This window comes from Tachysurus vachellii, chromosome 3, assembly GCF_030014155.1.
Source record: "Tachysurus vachellii isolate PV-2020 chromosome 3, HZAU_Pvac_v1, whole genome shotgun sequence".
Lineage (NCBI taxonomy): Eukaryota > Metazoa > Chordata > Actinopteri > Siluriformes > Bagridae > Tachysurus > Tachysurus vachellii.
The window spans coordinates 34,167,904-34,187,811 of NC_083462.1; the positions used below are offsets into that span (position 1 = coordinate 34,167,904).

At 37.7% G+C, this 19,908-nt stretch overlaps 1 protein-coding gene across 1 annotated transcript; it reads left to right on the top strand.

Annotated features, from left to right (window-relative positions):
* Nucleotides 1–930: 930 nt before the first annotated feature.
* On the top strand, nucleotides 931–19,827 carry LOC132842446 (uncharacterized). The gene is made up of 30 exons (XM_060865119.1): nucleotides 931–1,085; nucleotides 1,406–1,463; nucleotides 1,564–1,950; nucleotides 2,172–2,279; nucleotides 2,501–2,692; nucleotides 2,793–2,984; nucleotides 3,168–3,341; nucleotides 3,450–3,629; nucleotides 4,171–4,344; nucleotides 4,455–4,634; nucleotides 5,176–5,349; nucleotides 5,460–5,639; nucleotides 6,181–6,354; nucleotides 6,464–6,643; nucleotides 6,879–7,055; nucleotides 7,246–7,368; nucleotides 7,577–7,595; nucleotides 9,349–9,415; nucleotides 10,005–10,077; nucleotides 10,457–10,828; nucleotides 11,470–11,577; nucleotides 12,501–12,608; nucleotides 12,859–13,044; nucleotides 13,149–13,334; nucleotides 13,620–13,805; nucleotides 14,244–14,432; nucleotides 14,610–14,780; nucleotides 15,843–15,932; nucleotides 16,042–16,063; nucleotides 19,450–19,827. Exons 1-30 carry the CDS (start codon nucleotides 1,083–1,085, stop codon nucleotides 19,520–19,522), a joined length of 4,506 nt encoding a protein of 1,501 aa, XP_060721102.1. The 5' UTR covers nucleotides 931–1,082; the 3' UTR covers nucleotides 19,523–19,827.
* The last annotated feature ends 81 nt before the right edge of the window (nucleotides 19,828–19,908 follow it).

The following is a 19,908-nucleotide window of genomic DNA, read 5'->3' on the forward strand; positions in this document are numbered from 1 at the left end:
CTGACATTTTTAAAAGGTCACACAAAAACGGCTTATTCAGCTGTTTGTTTTATGGCAAATAAATGTTCCTCTTGGCCACATTTATTTTAGCCACCTTATCTCAGAGGACAAAGGTGGGAGACCTCTGCTCTAACACTCTCTTTTTCATGGAATACCTCAGAAGCCTTCCTGCTGTTGTTTTCCAAGAGTAGACATTCCAGAGCTGTTAATAATGTAAACCTTCAATCTAACAGCACATACGTGGGCGAGAAGAAAAACCTAGCAATTATGTGCTCTAATAATTTTTGATCATGTGGAAAGAGGTGCTTTTAACTAAATGTGACACGTCATGGAAAGTCTATACAGTGCAATCATTCTCTAGAAAACTTCACCCATCTGTCAGTCAGCTCATTCCTGTAAGTTTAGCTATGAGCTGTAAGTTCAGGCAACAGTTGGCCGATGTGTAACATATCTGGTCAGTGTAATATGAAGGTAAAACCAGGCCACAAGCATACACCTTGAAAAATGAAAAAACATGGAAAATGGAAACTATGTCTGAAATTCTGATCTATAGTCGCTTTCATCTTTTGTGTTAATGTGTTAATGGTGTGTGTGTGTGTGTGTATATATATATATATATATATATATATATATATATATATATATATATATATATATACGTATATATATACATATAATATAAATATTGGATAAGCAGTAGAAGATGAATGAATGAATGAATAATATAAATATATACTTTATACTGCTTTTACAAGAATCCATTGTTTTACAAACAGGAACATTGACTTTATTAGCAAAGAAAGGGAAAAGCAAATTTCCTGCCATGCTTCCTCTCCAAGTCCATTGGGGAAATATGGAAAGTGGGAAGAAGGGTATTTCCAGAAAGCGGAAGTCCAAAACTCTGGTCCATGTCGCCTCAAGATTCCGGGACACGGTCCAGGCAGAAGTTGAGCCACCTATATAAATCACCCTCACAGCAGCTCTGAGCTCACATAACTGAACCACACAACACATAGAGACATTCATCCTATCCTGATATTGTGACTATACCTCCAATTATTACATCCAGAGAATTACTTACAATGGTAAGTACAAGGGATCTTTATTAGTGCTGTTTAATGATCTTAAATATTGTAAATGTTTTCTATAGGATTCTATGAGTGACTGTTTGAATGTCGATGCCATACAAAAATTAGCAAGTAAAATGATCTTGAATAAGAGCAAGTATATTTAATGTTTATTATAATATTATTCTTTCTGCTATTAAACTTACATATTCCATTAGCAGATAATGTTTCAAATTTCTGTGAATGCATGCTTAAAATGAGCAAAATTATCTGCCATTAGAACAGGGCTAAAAATGTGAAGAAAACAATTTCATTAAAGAATTTATTCACTTTTACAGCATTTCTACAAGACTCAAAAACCCACAATTGCTACATTTTTCATCCTTCTCCTATCAAGTAAGAAATCTGTTTAATCCACAGGCCATTACCAGCACATGTATTAGAATAGCAGTTTATAAATCAGTGGTTTGCAATAAATGTCTTTGCTTCCTAACAGTGTTGAATCAGTGGCCAGGAGTTGAAGGCTGGTCGTACCATTCCTCAAATTATACCATGACTTGGACAAAAGCCCGTGAATGGTGTCAGAGTCACTACACAGACATGGTGGCAATTCAAAACCATGCCGAAATTGAATACCTCAATGAAATACTCCCCTGGGTATCAGGATACTATTGGATTGGTATTCGCAAAATTGACAATGTCTGGACCTGGGTCGGAACCAATAAACATCTGACAGCTGAGGCTGAGAACTGGGCCACAGGGGAACCTAATAACGGACGCAACAATGAGGACTGTGTGGAGATCTACATTCGGAGAGTCCAAGACAGTGGCAAGTGGAATGATGAGTCCTGCATGAAGGAGAAGACGGCACTATGTTACACTGGTATGTTTCCATTGAACAAAAAGTCATCAATGATAAGACATCATCTTGTTATAGGTCAAAAGACAGGTTTGATTTATTGTTAAGAAGCTGGTGGTCTTGAACACAATCTGAGAGAATTAAAATGACTTATACCTAGCATGGATTTTGGGATATCTACATAAGAAAATGATTCTGTCTACATTGTGTGTACAAGAGCGCAAATGTTTTTCTCTCTCCTTCAGCATCCTGTAAGAACGACTCCTGTAGTTATCATGGAGAGTGTGTTGAGACCATCAACAACCACAGCTGTAACTGTTTAGAGGGTTTTTACGGAGACAAGTGTGAACATGGTGAGTAGCAAAATAAAACTGTTATTGTTCTTTCTTATATCTGTTTAAAGTCATACAGACAACTAGAGGAGCAGTTAGAGTTACATGTTAGTTACATGATCATTGAGCATCTACCACCATGTAGAAACTGTACTTTAATAAAATTCTTATCATCCTGTCTTTACTGCCCCAGTTTTGTGTAATATAATGAGAATGGACTAAGCTTGTAACCTGATTTTCAGTTGTTAAATGCGAAGCAAAGGAAATCTCTGCTCCTGAGCATGGCAGCGTTCAATGCCACCACCCTAATGGAAATTTCTCATACAATTCCGAATGTGAGTATTCCTGTGATGAAGGCTACAACTTAGTTGGTGCGAAAACAACACAGTGTGGTGGCACTGAAGCATGGTCCAACAAACCCCCAACCTGTGAGCGTAAGTAAATTTGATACCAGCCCTGTTTAAACATTTACATTTAGATTAAACAACTTGCGCTCTATTTCAACTGTATTGTTTTTTGTCCTTGTTTTTGTAGTAGTCCAGTGCGTCAGTCTAAATGTGATTCTTCATGGAACCATACAGTGCAATCATACGATTAAACCCTTCAGCTATCAGTCCTCCTGTGAGTTTAGCTGTGAAGAAGGGTACAAACTAACAGGTTCCAGCTACAGCTTGCTGATGTGTAACGCCTCTGGACAGTGGAATGACTCACAGCCCACCTGTGAAGGTAAGAAAAGTTTACAAGTTTACAACTTCAGTGAATCCCAAAGCTGAAACTAACTTCTTGTGCTATAAAGTTTAATGTAGTGCAGTTAACTTAATGCTGAATAAAGAGAATGTACTGCTGTTGTTGGCTATGGTGTATTTACTGAGTGTATGTCAACCTGACGTCTCTGTGTGTCCCCCACAGCAGTCCGCTGTCCGACTCTTGAGAAGCCAGTGGATGGTGAAATGATCTGCAGTGGTGATAGTTTTGGGAGCAGCTGCACGTTCAGCTGTAACGTTGGGTTTCACCTGCTGGGCACGTCAGAGCTCACGTGCACAAAAACTGCTCAGTGGAACCAGGAGACACCATCCTGTAAAGGTAAGAAACAGGACTCAGTCCTTTAGTTTGACTTTTTTTTAGCTCTTTAATGTTTACATAAGTTAAAACAGTAAAGAAAACCAAATCCTACTTGTGTTTAATCTGCAGCTGTTCAGTGCCCTGCGCTCCAGACTCCACAGAATGGCATTGTGTCCTGTACAGACCAGACTCTCAGTAAAGGCTCTATATGCAGCTTTACCTGTAGTGAGGGCTTCATCCTGGAGGGTGCATTGAACACAGAGTGTACAGATGCAGGAGAATGGAGCACTAAAATCCCCAGCTGCACAGGTACAATCCCTAACCCAAGATCTTAATTCCACTTCTGATGTCTAGCACAGTTTGATTATTTGTTAGCTCAAATAATTCTACAAAGCTTAATGGAGTTCTATTTAACCAGAGTGTCTTTTAGTACTGAAGTCCTCAAATTGTGCTGGACTCCAGCCCACCAAACCCTTAGTCTAGCTAAGCTAAAGCAGTCAAAATGGCAAACATCTATGCTAATACCAAATATGTTTATTTATTTCATGCATGTAGAGTACAATTTCGATGTGTTTGCATTAATTTTTTCCTTTGCATTTCTGCTATGCAGCAGTGACATGCCAATGCTGCAATTAGAATTTAATTCTTGCACTTTAATTAAATGCATAGATTAATATTAAATGCATAGATTATTGAAGCTTCTTACACAGTTTAGCTGTAAAGTCCTACATTGTGCAGTTAACTTTATTTGATGCTGAATAAGCTACTGACACAGAATGTACTGCTGTTGTTGGCTATGGTGTATTTACTGAGTGTATGTCAACCTGATGTCTCTGTGTGTCCCCCACAGCAGTCCGCTGTCCGACTCTTGAGAAGCCAGTGGATGGTGAAATGATCTGCAGTGGTGATAGTTTTGGGAGCAGCTGCACGTTCAGCTGTAACGTTGGGTTTCACCTGCTGGGCACGTCAGAGCTCACGTGCACAAAAACTGCTCAGTGGAACCAGGAGACACCATCCTGTAAAGGTAAGAAACAGGACTCAGTCCTTTAGTTTGACTTTTTTTTTTAGCTCTTTAATGTTTACATAAGTTAAAACAGTAAAGAAAACCAAATCCTACTTGTGTTTAATCTGCAGCTGTTCAGTGCCCTGCGCTCCAGACTCCACAGAATGGCATTGTGTCCTGTACAGACCAGACTCTCAGTAAAGGCTCTATATGCAGCTTTACCTGTAGTGAGGGCTTCATCCTGGAGGGTGCATTGAACACAGAGTGTACAGATGCAGGAGAATGGAGCACTAAAATCCCCAGCTGCACAGGTACAATCCCTAACCCAAGATCTTAATTCCACTTCTGATGTCTAGCACAGTTTGATTATTTGTTAGCTCAAATAATTCTACAAAGCTTAATGGAGTTCTATTTAACCAGAGTGTCTTTTAGTACTGAAGTCCTCAAATTGTGCTGGACTCCAGCCCACCAAACCCTTAGTCTAGCTAAGCTAAAGCAGTCAAAATGGCAAACATCTATGCTAATACCAAATATGTTTATTTATTTCATGCATGTAGAGTACAATTTCGATGTGTTTGCATTAATTTTTTCCTTTGCATTTCTGCTATGCAGCAGTGACATGCCAATGCTGCAATTAGAATTTAATTCTTGCACTTTAATTAAATGCATAGATTAATATTAAATGCATAGATTATTGAAGCTTCTTACACAGTTTAGCTGTAAAGTCCTACATTGTGCAGTTAACTTTATTTGATGCTGAATAAGCTACTGACACAGAATGTACTGCTGTTGTTGGCTATGGTGTATTTACTGAGTGTATGTCAACCTGACGTCTCTGTGTGTCCCCCACAGCAGTCCGCTGTCCGACTCTTGAGAAGCCAGTGGATGGTGAAATGATCTGCAGTGGTGATAGTTTTGGGAGCAGCTGCACGTTCAGCTGTAACGTTGGGTTTCACCTGCTGGGCACGTCAGAGCTCACGTGCACAAAAACTGCTCAGTGGAACCAGGAGACACCATCCTGTAAAGGTAAGAAACAGGACTCAGTCCTTTAGTTTTACTTTTTTTTTTAGCTCTTTAATGTTTACATAAGTTAAAACAGTAAAGAAAACCAAATCCTACTTGTGTTTAATCTGCAGCTGTTCAGTGCCCTGCGCTCCAGACTCCACAGAATGGCATTGTGTCCTGTACAGACCAGACTCTCAGTAAAGGCTCTATATGCAGCTTTACCTGTAGTGAGGGCTTCATCCTGGAGGGTGCATTGAACACAGAGTGTACAGATGCAGGAGAATGGAGCACTAAAATCCCCAGCTGCACAGGTACAATCCCTAACCCAAGATCTTAATTCCACTTCTGATGTCTAGCACAGTTTGATTATTTGTTAGCTCAAATAATTCTACAAAGCTTAATGGAGTGCTATTTAACCAGAGTGTCTTTTAGTACCGAAGTCCTCAAATTGTGCTGGACTCCAGCCCACCAAACCCTTAGTCTAGCTAAGCTAAAGCAGTCAAAATGGCAAACATCTATGCTAATACCAAATATGTTTATTTATTTCATGCATGTAGAGTACAATTTCGATGTGTTTGCATTAATTTTTTCCTTTGCATTTCTGCTATGCAGCAGTGACATGCCAATGCTGCAATTAGAATTTAATTCTTGCACTTTAATTAAATGCATAGATTAATATTAAATGCATAGATTATTGAAGCTTCTTACACAGTTTAGCTGTAAAGTCCTACATTGTGCAGTTAACTTTATTTGATGCTGAATAAGCTACTGACACAGAATGTACTGCTGTTGTTGGCTATGGTGTATTTACTGAGTGTATGTCAACCTGACGTCTCTGTGTGTCCCCCACAGCAGTCCGCTGTCCGACTCTTGAGAAGCCAGTGGATGGTGAAATGATCTGCAGTGGTGATAGTTTTGGGAGCAGCTGCACGTTCAGCTGTAACGTTGGGTTTCACCTGCTGGGCACGTCAGAGCTCACGTGCACAAAAACTGCTCAGTGGAACCAGGAGACACCATCCTGTAAAGGTAAGAAACAGGACTCAGTCCTTTAGTTTGACTTTTTTTTTAGCTCTTTAATGTTTACATAAGTTAAAACAGTAAAGAAAACCAAATCCTACTTGTGTTTAATCTGCAGCTGTTCAGTGCCCTGCGCTCCAGACTCCACAGAATGGCATTGTGTCCTGTACAGACCAGACTCTCAGTAAAGGCTCTATATGCAGCTTTACCTGTAGTGAGGGCTTCATCCTGGAGGGTGCATTGAACACAGAGTGTACAGATGCAGGAGAATGGAGCACTAAAATCCCCAGCTGCACAGGTACAATCCCTAACCCAAGATCTTAATTCCACTTCTGAGGTGCAGCACTAATAGCATAATAACGCTGTTGAATCAGTAAAACCAAAAAGACTGAGAATCTAAAACATTCAAAATTCAAAGTTTATGCTTAAACTGAGTATATTAATTTGTTACATGCATTTACAGTATATCTAACATATGCAAATATTTAGAGCTTGCATGTTGAAGTTTTCTTCATTATATTTCTGTTATGCAGAAGTGAGATGTCCTGACCTCCAGAAGCCAAACAATGGCCTCATCAACTGTTCCTCCGAGCCGCTCTTCAACACTACCTGTTCCTTTAGCTGTCTTGATGACTACCAGCTTCATGGTAACGAGATGGTATTGTGCAGCCTCAATGGCAACTGGACTGGAGAGGTGCCTGAGTGCCAAGGTAAATCATGCTGAACTTTACATTGAAATGAAATGCACAAATGAATAAATGAAATATGAATGAAACTAAAAGTCTAAAAAGCAACAGTTTGTTGAAAAAAAGAGAGTTATATTATGACATAGAGATCAGGAAGCCCGTTGTAGTAATCTTCTCTTCCGTCTATTCATTTTGTTATCTTCATTTCCACCAGCTCATCCTGTGTCCTTCAGCCCATCTTTGGTATCTGGCCTGACCATGGGTTTAGGAGGCATCACTGCATTTTCCAGCTTTGCTTTTGTTTTCTGGATATTAAAGAGACTCAGAAATTTGAAAGGTAAAAAAAAAAAAAAAGGATAAATTTACTATGTATAAAATGTTTTTTTTTTTTATATGCTACTCTTAATCTTTCCCTACATTATTATATTTATTACAAAGCTTTTTACATTTATATTAAACCTTTATATTAAATCAGTTGAGTTATTAAGTTATACAGTATTATCATAAACTAATGCTTATATATTGTTTTCTGTTTTTAATTACAGCTAAGAAGTTTGACCTCAGGTGAGATTTGATTCCACAATGTTTTACACAATGTTTATTTGTGTTGGATGTTCTGGTTGGGTTGTGAGACTGATTGTGTGTATTTTTTCAGTGACTCAGACATTGATGTGCCACCCCAGGTCTACAAAAGTAGCACTGACAGTCTCATCTAAACATAAATGACTACAGACTACATCTAGGTGAGTTTACGATCTTTCTTCTATGACAGTAGTAATATCCAGAGTGTAAATTGTGTTCGTCACAATTTAGGCTTATTTTAATTATTCTGTTATTATAAATGTAAAAAATAATAAAAGAAGTACAATAATTTCTTTTTAATTTCTGCACACAGGTCTGTTGATACTGCATTGCGGACACAGCAGTTTTCACTGTAGAGTGAATGAATGGTTCAATTCACTTTTAATTATATTTCCCTTTTATGGACATTGTCACAAAGCAGCTGTGAGTAAATCCCTTATTGGATTTAGTCTGTTCTGTAGGATGTTAAAGTGACACCATCCACAGCCATCTTTAGGGTATCTGTCTGTGTGGTATCATCCACAGCAGTCCAGCAGCAGTGATTCTCAGCTGAAGGATCTTCAAGCTGAATTAGTGAAAGCGAGAGAACACAGGTTATTAGCTATGATCTTGACTTTAAGCTGTGTGCCAAGTGTAAGCTGCGACTATATATGAAAGTATAAGTAAAAGGGAAAGCCAGTTAAATAAACTGAGGTTGATCTTCAGTGCTCTGTAGAATGGATGTTACTAGTTATTTAATATATTGTCTATTATTATGCTTTCCAATGGAAAAAAATGTTTTTTATTCTGTAATTTATTGAGCATATTATTTGATGCTCTTTGTGCATTTTATGGATTTTAACATGTACTACAATTATGTACTGTATATTTTTTACTGTTATTTATATTTGTGAAGATATTTACTGAGTTTATCTTGGTTCTTGGTCATGCTGATTATGCTATTAAAATGTGAATTGTCAAATTGTGAATAAATGTTAATGAGAATAACAAATATGTTTTTGTAGTTTTTTTAGGAGAGAAAATTTACTTGTTAGTTCAAAGTTTGTAAAGTTGAAATATATATTAAAAAATCAGTTCAAAATTATATTAAAAAATAATTTCTCTGGGTATAAAGTAATGCTATTGTAAAATGAGATCAGGTTTAAATCCAATAAACTAAACATGCCCCTGTCCACTTTCCCACTAACCCAATGAAAGTCCATGTTTATTATTCTAACAGAAACCTACTGAAAGACATTTTGCTTGCAACATGGACATGGCAAAAACTGAAAGACTGAAAAAAGGAAACTAAATGATTGTATAAAGGATCAAAGTCAGACTTTTTTTCACAGTTTATCACAGTGGCGCACTGTGGAGTGAGTGACTTTATTGTCCCATTTCCTCTCATGCATGCCACTGAGCCAAACACTATATAAACACATTGACTGATTGTGTTTTGATGACCAGGCCAGTCTGACTTTGCCTTTTCCTGCAACTGTGGCTGAAGTGAAGAGACAGGTTTTGACCCCTGAACACTGAATTTATTCTTCTGGTGAATTGTTGTTTTGGGGCCAGTGGTAGTGATGATGGCTGTGAGAATGTTACCAATGCAGAACAAAGTGTGTTGAGTGCACTGTGACTTATGTACATTATGTATTTACTGTAAAGCAGATCGATCCTTTTGGAGTAATTTATGGTCTCACAGAAGCAATCTTTTACAATACAATTTCTCATGTTGAGATTTTAAATTGTGTAGATACGTCTACAATGGCTCATCTACCAATAATTGGATGAGGTTTATTACTATGATGCGCATGATTCCTGTAATCTCTCAAAAGAGAATCCTATACTGTCATAGCTAGTCTTGCCAGAGTCTCCTGTCTGCGCTTTGCACACATCTATATTTTAGCATAGCTAAAAATCTGTGTTTCTCTCTTTCTCTCACTCTCCAATGTCATCCAAATGAGGATGGGTTACTTTTTGAGTCTGGCTCTTTATATGAACTATAAAAACAGGACAGGAAAAAAAACCCAGGTCACAGGGTCATAAAGATTACATTGTGATAATGTACAAAGGCATATCCTGCCATTTAAAATGACCTAGCAGCCTACCTTTAAAAGACTGAAAACTGCCTGCAGTCAGAGAGAGACTCAGTCGGTAGAAGGACTTCTGCTGGAGCAAACGTGAAGTGACTCAGGAAGCAGTAGAGTATATCATGGTAAAGTATGTTGCATTTTTTTACATTTTTTGCAAGTATATTTTTAAAAGCATTCCCAATGGATATTATTCTTTTGGTCTAATGCAAAACAGAAAGTATTACAAGAGTATTATAAGAATGTAGTGAACGTATTAAGTGTGTACCAAAATGCACTCTCAAAACATGTCAAGTTACTGAACAATTCTGATATTTAGGCTGGAGGCCTGGTGTTACTTGTGAGTCTTTATGCACAAACACATCTTTTGCTGTCCATAAGTTTAACATCTGGTAAGTTATCTTGTTAATTCAGTTTCCCACACTTACATCACCACTCAAATGTTTGGACATGCTTTTCTAATATTTTAGAATAATTTACATTACATCTATGACACATATTAAGGTAGTAGGCATTAAAGGGTTAAATCAAACTGTTTTACATGTTAAATTCTTTACAGAATCACAGATAAAGCATTGTTTCATAGAGCTTCAGGTTATTTTTTTTTTTCTGACTTTCAGCTCTTCACAAATTCTCCAAATTCTAAATTAAAACTGTTTTTAACCTGTTCAAACCTTTGACTGGTAGTGTACAATACTTTTTAATGTACATCATTTTTTAAACAATCAGTCATCAGAATTTTATCTGAACTTTGTTAATTTGACTTAATAGTTTTTGTCATGAGCTGGACCTACACATATTCCAGTGAGGTGATGACCTGGACCGAGGCCAAAGCATGGTGTGAAAATCGATCCAGTTGGATGATGGTTATTCCAAATGAAGAACACAACAACTACCTTAAAGATAATCTCCCGCAGAAGCCTAAAATCTATTATTGGATTGGACTCAGAAAGACTCAGGACATTTGGACTTGGCAGGGGACAGCACAGATGTTGGAGAATGGTGGATCCTGGGCTAACAATGAACCAAATAACAAAAAGCAAGATGAGGACTGTGTAGAAATATACATTAATAATGGGACACAAAATGGCAAGTGGAATGATGAAAAGTGCAGCAAAAAGAAGCGTGCCTTGTGTTATGGCGGTAAGGACATTTATGTATCCATGAGAGAATATTTTACTAACCACCAAGGGAGATCTGAAACACCTGGATACCTCCTTTAGTATTTATTCAGTACATAATGCACTACATATACACAATACAGAGATAGCTTCCCTAGAAATCATTGCTAACACACATCAACTAATCACTATTATACACAATTTATCCAACTGAGCAGTTGAGTGGTGTTCAAGGCCCAGCAGTGGCAGCTTGGTTGTGTACTGATTTGAACTCACAACCTTCCAATCAGTAATTTGACATCTTAACTTTGTCATACTGTAACATAGACAATAAGCTTATATTTAATTAATGATTTGTTTCAATGTGCAAATTGTTATTTATGTAGTAACTGCTCACATACAGGTACTTGTATAGAGGACACTCCCTAAAATCTAAGGTCATATCCAGATTGGGTTAGTTTATCTGGGGGACATGATGATCTGTCTTTTTTTATTTCTCCACTCTGATAAAACTCTTGCATTCAGAATGCATTATAATGACTAAAGGCTACAAGAGGAACAAGTTTCTAGTGGGTTTTATTTCCCATAAAATAAACAGAGAACGACTGTTTATTGTAGCTTTAACATACTGTAAGTGAGAGCAGCATACACTTGTCTGTGCAGAGGCTGGGAATCTGGATGGTGTACATCGTAACCTTCAAACAGGGTGGGCACCCAGTGACATACCACCTCAAACTCCTAACATCTACTCCTCATGGACCGTATCTAAAGGTGTTCCACACTTACATAGGCTATATTGCCAAAAGCTTTGGGATGTCTACCTTTACATGCCCATGAACTTTAATGACATCCTATTCTTAAACCAGAATATGGTTTAAAATAGAGTTGGCCCACCCTTTGCCGTGGTAACAGCTTCAACTCTTCTGGGAAGGCTTTCCACAAGGTTTAGAAGTGTGTTTATGGGAATTTTTGACCATTCCTGTAGAAGCACATTTGTGAGGTTAGGCACTGATGTTGGGCGAGAAGGCCTGGCTCGCAGTCTCCACTCTAATTCATGTCAAAGGTCTTCTATCAGGTTGAGGTCCGGACTCTGTGCAGGCTAGTCAAGTTCCTCCACACCAAACTTGCTCATCCATGTCTTTATGGACCTTGATTTTTGCACTGGTGCACAGTCATCTTAGAACAGGGACGGGCCATCCCCAAACTGTTCACACAAAGTTAGAGCATGAAATTATTCAAAATGTCTTGGTATGCTAAAACATTAAGAGTTCCTTTCACTCGAACTAAGGGAGCAAGCCCAACCCCTGAAAAACAACACCACACCTTAATCCCCCATCTACCACACTTTACAATTGACACAATGCAGTCAGAGCATTGTTCTGCTGGCAACTCCAAACCAAATCAATGATTTTGAGGGGTGTCCTAAAACATGCAATATAGTGTATAGTATAGTGTAAATAGCATATAATATTCTAAAATCCATGGATACTATTATATGTTAAATACACAATGTTCTATGACCCCCAAACATCTGCCTTGTGATATTGAACTTGCTCCTGCTTCATGAATCAGTTTAAAGACACATGGCTTTATAGCATTTAAATGGTTCAATGTCCTCAAATTACTAACTTGTTTAGTTTTAAGTAAATTCAGCCATCTTCTCCAGCAAAAATGACATTTTTTTCTGTGTGTAGCATCATGTTCTGAGAAGTCATGCAGCAGGAATGCTGAATGTGTGGAGGAAATCAACAACTACACATGCAAGTGTAATCCAGGGTTCACTGGTCCTATGTGTATGGATGGTAATGTATATAATCTAAACTTTTTTTTTTTATAACCTCTATTCAGTGTACATGTTAAATCATTATTTAGAACATCTATCTACAACAAATGTACAACAAATCTAAATGCGAATTAGACGACTCAGTAAATTAGAAAATAATAGTAGGAAATATAATCAAGTGATCATTTGTAATTGTTAAAACCGTTTGATTTTTGCAATCCAGATCAAATGTATTCTGTTAATAAATAGAATCAAATGTTTTATTGTAGCTGTGACCTGTAATCCGCCTGTGAGCCCTCAGAAGGGTAACCTGACCTGTAAAAATCCAGTGGGAAATTTCTCGTACCGTTCATCGTGTGCTGTGAGCTGTGAGGAAGGATACACACTCAGAGGACAGAACACACTCACCTGCCTCAAGACTGGCAACTGGTCAGCAGAAACACCATCATGTGAAGGTATAGTGTTAATGATTACAGTTAAAATGTATTACTGCATACATTATTATGTAATATCAGTATGTGTGTTAACATATGAACATATTTTTGTGCTTATATTGAAGTTATAAGGTGCAACGCTCTCGGTTCTGTTCATCGTGGCTCCATGCATTGTACAGACTTGTTGGAAAAGTTCGCTTATGGCTCCATTTGTCAGTTTGAGTGTGATGTTGGCTTTCTCTTGATGGGTTCAAATCACACCCACTGTGGCTCAGAGGGGAAGTGGACCCACAATCCTCCAGTGTGTCAAGGTATAATAACATTGTATTGACAGCTTGAACTGAGCTCTGTTAAAGATTTAAATATCTCAGATTATTGTCCAGTTAGGACTACGATAAATATTTTAAAAAAGAAAATTGATTTGACTTAGGGTTAGTGTTATGGTTAGACTGTATTAATAGACTGTATGTGTGGATCCACAGTCTAAATCCCATATTATATATAAGAAAAGTGTGCAGGTAAAGTGAGAAATGCCTGATGAATGAAAACCTCACAGGTTTCTGTATACATAATAATCTAATGTCGCCCTGTTACAGCTGTTACCTGTGACCAGATTGTGACCCCCACAAATAGTCACATGACCTGCACTGATCCACTGGGAAATTTCTCGTACCGTTCATCGTGTGCTGTGAGCTGTGAGGAAGGATACACACTGAGAGGACAGAACACACTCACCTGCCTCAAGACCGGCAACTGGTCAGCAGAAACACCATCATGTGAAGGTATAGTGTTAATTAATGTGTTCAATATCATGTCATGCTCTATTAAACATTATAAAAATGAAATGATATTGAATCAGAAACCAGTGAGGCTTCCATTCCTTATACATGTACTTTACCTACATACTCTCCTCATCACTGCAGTTACAGAATCATCTATCTATCTATCTATCTATCTATCTATCTATCTATCTATCTATCTATCTATCTATCTATCTATCTATCTATCTATCTATCTATCTATCTACCAGTCTGTCTGTTTGTCTGTCTGTCTGTTTGTCTGTCTGTCTGTCTGTCTGTCTGTTTGTCTGTCTGTCTGTCTGATCTGTCTGTCTGTCTGTCTGTCTGTCTGTCTGTCTGTCTGTCTGTTTGTCTGTCTGTCTGTCTGTTTGTCTGTCTGTCTGTCTGTCTGTCTGTCTGATCTGTCTGTCTGTCTTCCAGTTGTTCAGTGCCCTCCAATTGCCACTGTGCTCACTAATGGTAGAATAAACTGCAACCATCCACTGAACTCAAACAGCTACAACTCTACATGTGTGTTTATGTGTGAAGAGGGCTTTGAGCTGAGAGGGTCATACACAACCCTGTGTGATCACACTGGACAGTGGACACATGACACCCCAAACTGCACAGGTACCACCTCAAATGCTAGATAAAATATACAGTATGTGACAAGGTTTTTACAGAAATAAATACTAGCTTCAGGCACACCTAAAATATATTTATTCACATTTTTTATTTTCAAATTGAAAGTTTTTTTTATCAAATTTACATTATCTTCAAAATAATAAAATGAGCTTCTTCCTGTAGGTATGTTGTGTAAGGCTCTTACTGTGCCTGATGGTGGCATTGTGAACTGTTACAGAGGCAACAGCACTATCTGCACAGTACAGTGCCCCTCGGCTTACCTGCTAATTGGAGCACATGAATATACCTGTAGGCCTGATGGCTCATGGAGCCAATTTCAACCTCTATGTGCAAGTGAGAATTCTCCTTTAATCTCTTTTAATCTTTAATCTCTAATCTTTAAAAAAAAATCTTTACAAAAATTACTATTCAAAATAACTAAACAAGGATGTCTTGTTTGGTTATAAGTTACATGTGATTCCGCTCATGAAGACCTTGATAAAGTCTCCAGGACTGAATTTGATCAACTTTCTTTTAGAGACTATCACAGTGGTTCTCACTTTATCATCCTGCAGTGGCCTGTCCACAAATTAGTTTGAAGTCACCTGAGTCAGCTATTGAAATGCTTAGTAATCAGTTGTTTTAATTAAATGAGGATCTGTTCATTGGCATTCATGCAACACTACCTGTGCTGAGTGCTGCTGTATCACCTCATGAGGATTTAGATTAGGGAAAACACTAAAGAAATGTGGGAATTCAGTACTCAGGACATTTTACAGCTGTAGGCTTATGTAAAAAAAACAGACTGAGGAAAAAATTGAAGATCTATATGAAAAGATATTTTGTAAAATCTGAGCAAACAAACTTGAAAAATGTTACAAAAATCAGTGTGGTGAAGGAAGAAAATTCCAAATATAAGCAATTATAAAATAACTAAACCAAGGAGCTCATACATAATCATGATAATGGGAAGAGATATGATTGCAGGTTGTGATGAACAAGGCTCAGAACTTCAATATAAGAAAGTACAAGTCTTCTTAAGGTTGTGGTAAATATTTTGAACTTATATACATTATGTGGTCAAATGTATTAGACTATCGCCAGAAAGTTAGACGCACAGAAGTGTCTTGGATGCCCTTGTATGCTATAGTATTAATAATTCACTGTGTACCCCACTGAACACCTTTGGGATGAACTGGAACCTGTAATGTCTAGAGACATTATTGTGTGTGAAATTCCCAGGACATCACCAACAACCAAGCCACAGTTAAATTCACAGAGAGACTTTTATCTCATTCTGATGTTTGATGTCAGGTTTACCTTGAGCTCTCAAAATGTGCACACATTGTACATGAACATAACCTATAGACCTTGATTGGATTAGAAGAAAAAATGGAAATATGATCATCGTTTCAGGTTACAAACATATGCTTATGACTTCGTCAGGATGTGCAGTGCTTTCTACCATCTGCTGCTGTATGTTCTGCTGTTCCTACTGCAGAAAGAGTGAGTACTTCTTATATGCAGATGAAATGTCATTATATTAGAGAATCAAAAATATTTTATTAAAATTGTTCTAATTTTATCTTTTTCTTCTATTTATTTTTTGTAATAGGAAAAAAGTCAGTGAAACAAAAGTAAGACATTCATTTTATTTCATCATTGTTTTTGTAATCTAAAGCATTCTGTTATGAATTAGATTAGAATTAGAATAGATCTAACTGTTATAAAAGTTTGGCCATATGTAAAATAAATATTTGGACACCTGTCCATCACACCTATATGTGGGTTTTGACCTCAACCGTGAATGGAATGCCAAAATCTAGTGAAACACCTTCCCAGAAGAATGGAGATTTATTATAAGTGCAAAAGGGGGACCTAATTTGTGTTACTGTCTATGGTTTTGGAAAAGACACATATGAGTGTGATGAGCAGGTGTCCACATACGTTTTGCCATATAGTCACTGTGTTACAACAAATTGGAAGGCTGCCACAAAATCTTGAATATGTGGACTATTCCCAGATGCTTATGTGTTGCCAAATATAAATAACATAAGTTTTCACCTTGTCATCATGTCCTGGCACACATTTACTTAATTATAGAATTAAAATTCCATACAGAGCCTTTCGATCAACTTGGAACTAGTGAAGACAACACATCATAGTGCATTCCCTGGACCATAATAGACAGAGCATATGAATAGTGCTGATACCATGAGTACGGATTATCCATAGTGATGACACTGTTCATGACTGAGGATAAGACTCACTCACCTCACAACACTGAATAAAAGTGTAATGAAGCAAAATATTTTGGCTATAAAATTTGAAGTTTGACAGTGAGCTCCATGTCTCGTTATACATTTACATTTACAGCATTTAGCAGACACTCTTATCCAGAGTGACTTACATTGTCTTATTTCAGTTTATACACCTGAGCAATAGAGGGTTAAGGGGCCCTGTTAAGCCTTGCTCAGGGGCCCTGCAGTGGCAACTTGGTGGACCTGGGATTCAAGCCAATGATCTTCCGATCAGTAGTTGAACACCTTAACCACTGAGCGACCACATCCCACAGCTACATTATAGGTTTATTTTTATGCTTGGTCAGATATATTCTTATTTTCTGATATAGTCAGATATAATCGTTCTCATGGTTTTGACTAATTCATGCATTCTCATGGCAAACCAGCTGAAGACCCTGAATGAGGATCTATTCATTGGCATTCATGCAACACTACCTGTGCTGAGTGCTGCTGAGGAGAAAATTGAAGATCTATATGAAAAGATATTTTGTAAAATTTGAGCAAACAAACTTGAAAAATGTTACAATAATCAGTGTGGTGAAGGAAGAAAATTCAAAATATGAGCAATTATAAAATAACTAAACCAAGGAGCTCATACATAATCATGATAATGGGAAGAGACATGATGGCAGGTTGTGATGAACAAGGCTCAGAACTTCAATATAAGAATTTACAAGTCTTCTTAAAGTTGTGGTAAATATGTTGAACTTATATACATTATGTGGTCAAATGTATTAGACTATTGGCATCAACTGTTTGAATTAACAGGCACACTGTCCAGAATGACACACATTCACATAGGTGTTTTGAATTATCCAAAGTACTTCTTTATGAACTTGCCACTATCCAGGCATGGTATAACAAGCACAATATCTGAATGCATTTGTCTCAACTTGCTACCACTTGCAATTTTGTGCCCTCGTGGTAGTTGATATGTTGTCTGCTCTCATATGTATGGGCCATTAATGCAATAGTCTAAAGTGCAATATTTTCAGTTTCATTACTGAAGTTATCGCTTGTAGCATTCCAGCCAGACATTGTTTAATGACTGCATCTATAATTGAGATGGTTTTGTACTTCACATCAAGAACACTTGCAAGGCATGTGGTTTGAGTAACATGCTAATAAAGTGAACAGACTGCAAAAGAGCCAGGTGAATGCCTTCTAATAATAGTGCTTAGACATATGAAATCAAGATCTTATCAGGTTGGTTCCAATGAAGGGCACCAATGCTGCTTGTATTCACATGCTTATACATTGCACAACTTTTTTTTAAAGCAGAAGGACAGCAATTGGTTATGGAGATATGCTTTCAGGAAATATGCTTTCTTCAAGACTTTGGTCACAAATAGTGGAGGTTCTAGGATTTTTCGGTAACAGGGGCCATTAAGGGGCCACATGTTACATTCAGGGGCCAAGTACAGGGTACATTTAAGCACACAAAATAATTTATTCAGTACGGTGCAAATACATTTTGGCAGTTATTCCTTTTTCCTAGGCTTAGGAACGCTCTAATAAAAAATATGAGCCAGTAAAGTTCTTAATGATTTTTCGTTGTGAAAAATTCTCCGGTTGCTCTTCTCGTTGATGATTGATGGAATGGGGGCCAATCAGGGGCCAATCAGATTTCAGCAGGGGCCAGGGCCCCTGTGGCCCCGCCTCTAGAACCGCCCCTGGTCACAAAACACCTTGTTTGTTTAATGGTCAACATATCAATTATGCTTAACAGATTGACCTTTTTGTTTCTTTGATCAAGAACTTTTCTTGAAAGGAGTTACGATCCAAACTAAATGTCCATCATCTATTAAACTGCACTGGGGCCTGTCATCCTGATCCACTTGAAAACAGTTTAACAATTCACAAGCTATTAAGTTCTGAACTATGAAATTTAGTTCTATGCTAATAGTCTTACAGAAAGATACAAACAATAGGCCTGGGTCTGTTCTGAAGTTAAACATTACAAGGAAAGTCACAGACTGTATTATCATTCATTCATTTTCTACCGCTTATCTGAACTACCTCGGGTCACGGGGAGCCTGTGTCTATCTCAGGCGTCATCGGGCATCAAGGCAGGATACACCCTGGACGGAGTGCCAACCCATCGCAGGGCACACACACACACACTCTCTCATTCACTCACGCAATCACATACTACGGACAATTTTCCAGAGATGCCAATCAACCTACCATGCATGTCTTTGGACCGGGGGAGAAAACTGGAGTACCCGGAGGAACCGGAGGAAACCCCCGAGGCACGGGGAGAACATGCAAACTCCACACACACAAGGTGGAGGTGGGAATCGAACCCCCAACCCTGGAGGTGTGAGGCGAACGTGCTAACCACTAAGTCACCGTGACCCCCAGACTGTATTATAATCACAATAATTGCCTGTCATTGTTCACTCAAAGGTGCAACTTTATCAATAACAATATTAGCTTGAATTCATGTAACACCAGTTTATATCATGACACCACCACACCAGCAGAGGAAAAAGAAAAATAATTTCCATTGTTTCAAAATGATTAGGGCACAATTCTGTATTTTTGGCATCATTACACAGTGAGTGACATATTACAGACCATATATAGATTTAAAAAAATTAAATATTTGTAGTAACAAGCACACACGTAAAACTCCACTACATTCAGTGTAAGCCACCTCTGCATTCTGGAATGTAAGGTAGTAGAACTGATCTGTTTTCTTCTGATTTCATCCTCAGTGATCAAGAGGTGATGACGCCAGTATACGATGCGGATAATGCACCACTGGAGGAGCCACTGAGCTCAGTGTGACAATTCAGATGGCAAAATTGCTGTTTGTTTGACTCATTAAATTAACATGTCTGTCAATAATTGCCAATTCAACATACTGTATACCCAAAGGACCTTCCTGGTGAAAAGTTAAAACAGAGCAAGAAAATGGATGGACAGTTAAACTCTACTTCTGAACCTGTCTCTTTCTCTCATGTTAACAAATGCAAAAGTCTGTTAAAAAGCTGTTAATGATGATAAATTAGTGTGGATTGGAGGAACCTGAGCAACATTAACAAAAGCTGACATTTATGTATGTAATTATAAATAAACAGGTTTAAAAAAGGTTTAAAGGTTTTAATAAAAGGTTTAACTATTTAAAACAAATAAAGTTAATGTTCAATATCTTGAATATTTAATATTTATGA